Below are 9,458 nucleotides of genomic sequence, written 5' to 3'. Positions count from 1 at the left end.
TTAAGAGCCTTTATCTACCCCACAATGCACAGTGGACCCTCTACACTACAACCCTCATTTACTACACTGCAATATTGTGTAAGTGTGTCTGTGCAACCAAACAAAAGTACAAGAAATTTGGTTAATGCACCTTTCCAATTTTTTATACTAAGGTACTTGAATCAAACACATCATCTTTGCAAACTAGTACTAACTACTAAGATTGAAAACAAAAATAATTAGAATTCTTATACACATTTTTTTTTTGGTTTTTGATTTAATATACATGATATACGAATCATATGATGGTCAATTTGATGATAATTTCCAAAAGGGTCACTGAATCACTCACTATTTTGGGAGATTACCTCTCCAAACTTGAGGAAAAGTTGTGCATCAGAGGTACTCATTGAAGGGCAATTAACCAAGTGTGGTGTCTTGAGGTTTGCATATTCATCAATGTAGCATGATGCTGGAACTTTTGCACATGGTAGTGAAGGTGGTGGAAGAGTTCCTTCTTGTTGTTTTGATGAAATGGTGGTGGCGTCCGCGGTGGTGGACGGCATGAGGCTGCCGAGGACACGTGTCACTTCGTGCATCGTTGGCCGATCCGATGGTTGCCGCTTTGTGCATAATAGAGCAAGCTGATAGACCTTCTTCACTGCTCCAAGGTCATTGCATGTGGCAGTGATGTCTGGATCAACAGTTTCCATCACTGCATTGTTTGCTGTCTTGGACAAAATCTACACAGTAGAGAACCATTATCCATGTAAAAATCAATTTGGAATTTAGAAAGATGCTGTACAAACAAAATAACAGAGTTGTATTATTTGTTCATATCATGTGTGAATTGACATGTCTCACAGTACAAAAGCACACATCATTTTCCAAAATAAGCAACAACCTTTTAACCTAATAAGGAGAATAGTGTCTCATTTCCAACAACTATAAGTGATGACTTATTTTATTTTTACCTATGATGTGTTCCACACATTATTGTGAATCATTAGGTAAATAAATCGACATCATTTGTTAATTTACCACATGAATCAATCGACATCATTTGTATAAATCATATTTAGGTTATACTTTAAGCATAAATCACAAACAACTAGGTGGTTCAAGTCTAAGTGAAAACTTGAAGTTGGTAGAGAAAGTATACATAACATTCTAAAATGTTGGAAATGAAGAAACACACTAGAACATGCAAGCAACATTATGCATTTATAAAAATGGCCTATAAATTAGATAGCAAATAGAAAACTCACCAGATGATGGAGGTTGGATTCATTGTCAACAGCTTTCCTTCCAGTTAGCAACTCAAGTAACACAATACCATAGCTATACACATCGGATTTCTCGGTGAGCCGGGAGGTTCTAGCATACTCAGGGTCTATGTAGCCAATTGTGCCCATTATGTAAGTCGAAGTATGCGACTTTGTGGGGCAAAGAACTTTGGCTATGCCAAAATCAGTGAGATGGGGCTCAAAGTCTCCATCCAGCAAAATGTTTGATGATTTCACATCCCTGTGGATGATCCGAGGACTACAATCGTGATGTAGATAGGCCAGCCCTTGTGCTGCTCCAAGTGCTATCTTCAGACGCATATCCCAGTCGAGCTTCTTCTTCTTACTAGCCCCTGAAAAGAATAAACATAACAAAGTAAGAAAAAAAGCACATACAGCATGAACCAAAAGCATTTCCTAAAGAATTTGTTATCAGATTACCATGAAGAAGATCCCATAGACTGCCATTTTCCATGTAGTCATAAAACAGAAGGTGCCCGTATGGGGATAAAGAGTATCCTTGGAGACTAACAAGATTCCGGTGCTTAATGCTTCCGACAGTCTCGAGTTCGGTCTCAAATTCTTTCAAGCATTGTGGATAGTGAGAATAGAGCCTCTTGATAGCCACTGGCTTGCAATTTTTGAGAACACATTTGTAGACTGTGCTTGATGCACCATATCCAATAATGTACTTCTCGCTCAGGTTTTCAGTCATCCTCATGATATCCTCGTACACATGAAGCGCCATATTCATATGAAGAATCACTAGTTTCGGAGGAGAGAAACTAACTGCCAATTAAGGTCATGTGTCAGTGGTGGAATGATAAAAACACTATCACTATGCATTAATCATCACAAACACTCCTAAAATGAGCCATGCCAATTTACAACTAAGATGAAATTTTGATCATCTACTCAACTAAGATGAATTTACCTGGTTTGTCGAGTGATCCATCCGGAAAAGGAGATGGATTGTATGGCCGGCATGCTGCGAGCAATATCATAAGGACGATTACAAGGCCACCAAGAGCAATTCCTAGAATAGCTGCCTTAGATAATGTTGCTGCATGATAAATAACATATTAGCTTATTTCTCATGTTTTTCACATGATTAACAGCTACCAAACAAACATAGAAATAAGATCAATGATATTATACTAAGGCCACAATCTATCACAAACAACTCGAAATCTCAAAACATGGACTAATCAAGGTACAATAATCAAAGAATATCTTCTGAGCAGACCCTAAAGAATTACATTTCCTGTTAGGTAGTTGTTCTTACCTCGCTCCGTAGGGTGATTAACATGACAAGGTGAATTCAACCAATTGCCACAAAGATCAGGGTTTCCAATGAAACTGTGAAAGGAAGTTTGTATCAATGAGGGGGAAAAAACATGATGGTTACCACATTGACTACACAAGAATCAAGTGTAAATGATCATTACCTGTCAGGAGGGAACCTTGAAAAGTTATTGCTTGTGGGAATAACACCAACTAGTTTGTTATACGATACATTACTACAAGATTCAAGATATTCAGCTTGTTAGTTAAAATAAAAGTGATGTTGTCCAATCCCTGCAACTATGCTACCAAATTATATGAAAAAAATTAAAAATACAAACTTACAGCAGCGAGAGACTAAGGCAATTTACAAGCGACGTCACATCCCCGGATAATTTGTTGTTTTGTAGCCTCCTATATAACATTTTCAAAAAATAAAATTAAAAATACTAACAGAGATAATCATTGATAACCATTTAACACTCCAAGAGTCTAAGATCATCAACGAAAGTTTGTGTTCTAATAAAGATAACAAGTTGTTAATTTCCAGCATCTGAACTTACAATGACACCATGTTCTGAAGCTGGCTAAGTTCTTGAGGAATCAAGCCAGAGAGTTGATTATTTGACAAATCACTGCAACATAGAAGGACAAAAACCAATTAGCAAACAGAAAAAAAAAAAGGGGGAAGTAAACAAAGGAGAAAAAAAAAAGATAAACGACTTGCATGTCCATAACACTTCTAAGATTAGCAAATTCTGCTGGAATAAATCCTGTTATATGATTTCTGCTCAGGTTCCTACAAAAATCAAATAAAAGCCGTGAGTAAAAGAGAAACTGCCAGATTCGAAAAACAATAAATAACAAGAAACTTGCCACAGTACTCACAGCTTTAGAAGATGTTCCAAGTCACCGAGGGAAGAAGGAATGGAGCCAATTATATTATTATTTGAAATATCCCTAAGAAGGAATCCGAAACATTATCAGTATGAACCCGAGAGATTTACATTTTACATGAGTAGATACATTAAATGATTCATACTTACAATGTATCCAAATTACCAATCCGTGATAGCTCGATCGGAATAGGCCCTTGAAGATTGTTGGAAGAAAGGTTTCTAATGGATAGTGATCACAATTTCATGAAACAAGGACTAATTAAGCAAAGTCCAAATGTGTAATACTTGACAAGTTGTTAATAAACTTCAGTTGAATCCTACATAATAGAATTATAAATAGGTTCTAGCTATCACTTACAAATAAGTCATACTCTCCAAGCTCTTCAGCGCTCCGGGAATTGTTCCAGTCAACTTGTTCCCATGCACATTGCTAGTAGAAGAGAATAGGAATCTCTGTTACCTTAATGTACAAGAAAAATCATAGTAACAAAGTAGAGGTACAAGGTTTATTTCTTACAGGCTGTTAAGGCTTTTACATGAACCAAGGTTATCAGGAATCGGCCCCTCTAGATTGTTGTTGGCAACATTTCTGCAAAACCATTGGTGACCCATCAAGTTAGGATAAATTAAAAAAATGAAGAAAAACCATTGAATTGAAGCTTCGAAGTAATGGTGCTTACAAGTCAAACAAATCAGTAAGCTTTCCAAGTTCGGGTGGGATGCGCCCACTTAAATGGTTATCATTCAGTTCCCTACAAAAGATGGTTGACCATTAAACATTATTTAAAAACTTGCATTCACTCTTGGAACAGTGAGTTCAACAAAGTGCCTCTAGAACAGACATCTTTGTTTGAAGGGAAAAGAAACTACAACATAATGTAGCTGAAGAAATAAGGATCTTACAAATAGTGAAGCTTTGTCATGTTCCCTAGCTCCGGGGGGATGAAGCCTGTGAGCTTGTTTCCATGCAAATACCTAGAAACATTTCAGCAATGATGTCAAAACACATACTGAGTCTAAAAATTAAATACATACAAGATGAAAACTAATTGCTTATACTTACAATTTTTCTGTGTATGTCAGGTTTCCTAAGATAGGAGGGATTGATCCACTTAACATGTTACAACTCAGATCTCTGGATAAAATGTATGAAATTAATATGAAGGACAAAGAAGAAAACATTAATTAAGAAACTTCATAGTGTTTGTTTCAAACACTACAAGCTAACAATGCTTACAAGACGGCGAGTGCTTGCATGAGACCGATCACCGACGGAATATGGCCGGAGAGTTTATTCCCTTGAAGTGACCTGCCAAACTCAAACAAATCCATCAAGCAATTTCTAGTTTTCTACCCTATTTTTGACCCTACAACCAAACACCTTAATGAAATATAGCTATACAAAGAAACATCATGCAACACCTACAAGGTAGCTACTTGAAGAAATCCAATGTTGAATGGTATCTCTCCAGTGATTTTGTTGTAGGATATGTCCCTGACATCAAAAGAAGTTACATTAAAATTGTAAAGAGACAATAAAAATACAAAACATTCTCCCAAAATCAGCTATCAAACTGGACTACATACAAGACTTGGAATGAAGTACAGTTTCCTATGCTTTCAGGAATGCTTCCTGTCAAGCTATTGTTTCTAACATCACTGCAAACCCCACAAGAAAATTTATCAGTTCGACTCGATTTATGTTCATATTACCAAATTGGAATGAAAGAGAGTGATATGGAGATACTTACAAATACCACAATCCAGTTAATTGGCACATGTCTGGTGATAGTGAACCAACCAAATTGTTACCTCGCAAGCCGCTGATGATCAAAAAACAAACAAAGCAAACAATGTTATTGATAAGATCAGAAATAAATATGTCAAGAAATGATAGATTATACTTGTTGCATGTATTGAATACTACTTACAGATACTGCAAAACTTCATTCCAGTATATAAGTCTTGGTATTTCGTCACTTAGATTATTCTGTGCCAGGTCTCTAGAGAAATATATTCAGAGAGGTTGAGAATCATGGAAGCTAAAACTATAATTATTTGGATGAGAATGAGAGAAACAAAAGAAAGGAATAAAATAACTCACAGAATCTTCAAGTTAGGAATCTGAGACAAAGTTGAAGGGATTGGACCAATCAACTGGTTATTCTTTAAAACCCTAAGACACCATTAAAAAACAACAAGAATTGTTATCATCAAATCTCTGTTGGGGTAACAGAATGACAGAGAAATGCACAACAAAACTCACAAATTTTCCAGTTGTTTCAACTTTGATATTGAAAATGGTATATCTCCTCTGATCTCATTGAATGAGAGGTCCCTGAACATGCATAAAAAAAGAATTCCAAGTTCCAAGTCATTAAGCTGTTCTTAGATTATGAATTGGATTCATGAATTCACTTCTTCTGAGTGAGTTTGAAGACATACAAGCTTTGTAAAGATGAACAGTCACCAATCTCATCTGGTATCTGCCCTGATAATCTGTTTTCTTTGAGGTCACTGTACCCAAAAAAAAAAAAACACAATCACACCATTGTAGCAGCAAGGACAAACAAAAAGCACAAAATGCCACAAACAACTATAACTAAATTTAATTATTTGATGAACACTTCTGTTTGCAACATAATCTTTCAAAAGCAATTTTGAAAGTGTAAAGAAAGTACATGGTGACCAAGCTCTTAAGGTTCCCTATTGCTGGAGACATTTCACCATCAAGATTCAGTCCTGAAAGATTTCTGCATTAAAAAAAAAAGAAAATAAGGAAAAATAAAGCATATGAACACAATGTGGTAAGAGTAATTTTTAAGTTTAATAATAACTCACAGTGCAACAACATTGAAGGTGACATTATCACAAGTTATCCCTCTCCAAACACAATAATCTGAAGAAGGTGAATCTGTCCAGTCATATAGAACATTATCCACATCCCTAAATGACTTCTTTATCTCCAACAATGTTGCTCCTACCATTCAAAGTAAACATTATTCAAAGCATTAAACTTGTTTGTAAGAACAATAGTTAGGAGCTTCAATATTCAAAGGAAACAGAGTTCTTCTTCCAAATTACATGTTCATATGCAACAAAGCACTCATTTTCCATGCTAACAATGTGGAAATTGACATCCATATAATAATAAAAATGAGGGGGGTTAAAAAAACACAAGATCCCCAAGAAAGAATAAATTAATAATCAAGTCAAAATCAGTGAGAAAAAAAGGTGCTGACTTTAATTAAAAAATTGGACCAAATGATATTTGGATGGAGAACCCCAAAACATAAAAATAAAATAAAAATAAATAATTCTGAGTCTTTTTCTCAATACCCTTTACTAAGAAAAGAGAGAAAAACATAGCAAGTACTTGGCTTTTCTAGCAATGCCCTCCATGAAAGAGAAGTTTCAAGTTTCAAGTTTAAACATTGATGTTATGTTCTCTCACACTCAAAAGATATCTTAGCTAATCCAAACACATGAAGAAAAATGGGAAAGAAAAAGAAGAAAAGACAACTTAAACACTCACCATCATCTGAATCCACAGTGTTGCCATAACCACAATTGAGAAGAAAAGCAGCAACAACAAGAACCACCCCAAATCTAAATGCCATAGAACCTTCCATTGACTTAAACCTTCACACACACACCTCACAAAAGGAGAGAAGAAAAGAAGAGCCAGTGAAGAAGCTCTCTCTTTTCCTTCAACTAGGAACCATAAACTAGAAGAAGAGGAAGAAGAAGAAGAAGAAGAAGAAGAAGAGGAATCTTAATATACTATAGTGTGTTATATTATGGTGCAATGTTTGTGGCACTTGTAAGTAAGTAGTAGTGGCACTTGTTCTGTGACAACACAGCATTTGAAAAATGAAAGTGGTTAAAAGGGTAAGGTTGAGTTATGCCTGTGACAATTCTTCTGTGTATTCCCCAACCCTTTTAGCCATTTATGTGAAGAATATTAATTGGATTTTGCCTTGTTCTGATTTTTCAAAATATGTAACAGAAACTGAATGAATTCACATCACAAACACAACAAGAGCTTTTAGCCTTTGTGTTCCATCACATCCTTTCTGGCAAACCAACACAAGTGTAAGAAAGATGCAGCACAAATAAGAGAAAAACAAAATTAAAAACAAAAATTATATGAGTGTGTGAGTGAGTGAGATAAGAGAGAGAAGAAGAAGAAGAAGAAAAAGAGAAGGGGAAAATTATTTCACAGATAAAGTTAAAAACTATCTGCAACCACTTCTGCTATCAAACCTGCAACTTCTGCAAACACCACACTACTTGTACTCTCTCTCTCTCTCTCTCTCTAAAATCTCTAATAACACTTCCATTATTAATATATTTTTTAATGTGAGAAACTGTATATGGTTTGATGGTGTGACATTCATTCAATTTCTAGCCATACCCCCTCTACATAGTAGTAGTAAATAGGACTGTGCTCTATAAATCTAAATCTATATCTATGTCTATATCTATATGCTATTATTAATGGTGCTGGGCTATGTTATGATGCTTTTGCTATTCTTGCATACTTGCATGCCATTCATGTAACTTCTTTCATTTCATAACAATTTTGTTATTAGAAATTCGGTTAATGGAATGCATTTCAACTTAAATCTTATAAAATAGTCTCAAGTGTCAAGAGAGTTTTGTAAAAAAACATTTTTTTTATCTAAAAGACAGGATTAATAGTTGGTTCTTGACAAAATATAAAAAGAAAAGAAAATAAAAAGTAATGCAAATCCATTTGAGGTGACAAGGACGTCTCTTTCTTTCTCTTTCTCTCTCTTTCCCTTTCACACTCTCTCTCTTATATCATATCACTTTCTCAACATTGCCATCGGATGGCTTCATGTTTATCAATCTTGATTTATTTATAAACATTACTCAAAACTAATTTTGGTGAGAGGACTCGTCCGTATAAATAAGTGTTGAGAATTTGAATTTTGTCTTGTGTATAGTAATATATTAGTTAACAACAAACCTTTAAATAAAACTTAAATTTGTAACAAACTAGTCATTGATTTATGTGGTGGTGGCAAAAAAATTTATACACATTCACTTACCAAGTAAGTTTTAAATCTTAATATTCTAATTAAGAATTCAAATACTATTTATTTTGAATAATTTTTTATTACTTAAAAGTTGACAAATAAATCCATATTTTTCTTAATTCTCATGTGCTAAATTAATTTTAAAAGATAAAGTGTATTAATAGTTTCTAGAAATTATTAGGTTAAATACCTTTTCCTATTATCGTTTTTTATTTAAAAATAATGTTAGTATAGATAAAAACTAAAAGAGTAATTAGGATGGATATTTAGAAAGAAAATGCCAATAACGTAATTATAGAGGATCTTAAATTACTTTCTTTTTTAATTAATAGTGAAATTTGAACTCAAAACCTTTAAATAAAAATATAAAAATTATGTTATTTAAACTATAATTCTTTGGTTTTAAATTACTTTTTTTGTGCTTTAGAAAAGTTGAAAAAAATCGTTTGACATCGATCTATGATGTATTCCATGCATTCTTTTTGTTCTAGAAATAAATAATACAAAAACAGCAGTAATAGATTATTATTGGTAATAGATTTTTGTTCTTTTTTGTTCAATTGTATCACCTCCTTTTCAGCAAGAATGAAAGTAATTGTACCACTTTAATAAGCTACCTTTTCCTAAATAATTTATATGAATGCCACGGCCCATTTGATATGATTATAATATTATGTAATTTATATTATATTATATTATTGCTCTTATTGGATAGTAAACGTTTTCTTAAAGAGAAAAAGCAACATTATACAACAAATTAGAGCACACTATTAAATTATCTTTACTTTTGAAGGAACTTAGGTCAATAATAAAAGAATATTAATTTTTTCAGCACTTAGACAATTTAATTTTATTTAGTAGACCAGGAATTCAACAAAAGTCAAGTCAAAATAGTTGGATCACTATCATCATTTACTGCAGTAATAAATATTTTACATTTATAT

General features: G+C 33.7%; 1 protein-coding gene across 1 annotated transcript; it reads right to left on the bottom strand.

Annotated features, from left to right (window-relative positions):
* Window positions 1-7,455, bottom strand: LOC130936100 (LRR receptor-like serine/threonine-protein kinase ERECTA). Its single transcript, XM_057866087.1, has 27 exons — window positions 6,984-7,455; window positions 6,290-6,428; window positions 6,130-6,201; window positions 5,894-5,965; window positions 5,715-5,786; window positions 5,553-5,624; window positions 5,380-5,451; window positions 5,200-5,271; window positions 5,036-5,107; window positions 4,875-4,943; window positions 4,686-4,757; window positions 4,512-4,583; window positions 4,352-4,423; window positions 4,129-4,200; window positions 3,966-4,037; window positions 3,807-3,878; window positions 3,596-3,667; window positions 3,438-3,509; window positions 3,277-3,348; window positions 3,113-3,184; window positions 2,895-2,963; window positions 2,714-2,785; window positions 2,551-2,624; window positions 2,200-2,328; window positions 1,707-2,054; window positions 1,248-1,618; window positions 1-722 (listed from the first exon to the last, which is right to left on the bottom strand). The coding sequence occupies exons 1-27, from the start codon at window positions 7,078-7,080 to the stop codon at window positions 324-326; spliced, it is 2,991 nt and encodes a 996-aa protein (XP_057722070.1). The 5' UTR covers window positions 7,081-7,455; the 3' UTR covers window positions 1-323.
* Window positions 7,456-9,458: the final 2,003 nt, after the last annotated feature.

This window comes from Arachis stenosperma, chromosome 6 (assembly GCF_014773155.1).
Source record: "Arachis stenosperma cultivar V10309 chromosome 6, arast.V10309.gnm1.PFL2, whole genome shotgun sequence".
NCBI classification, from domain to species: Eukaryota; Viridiplantae; Streptophyta; class Magnoliopsida; order Fabales; family Fabaceae; genus Arachis; species Arachis stenosperma.
The sequence above is the reverse complement of the archived record's forward strand: the minus strand, read 5'-3'. Positions and strand labels throughout refer to the sequence as shown.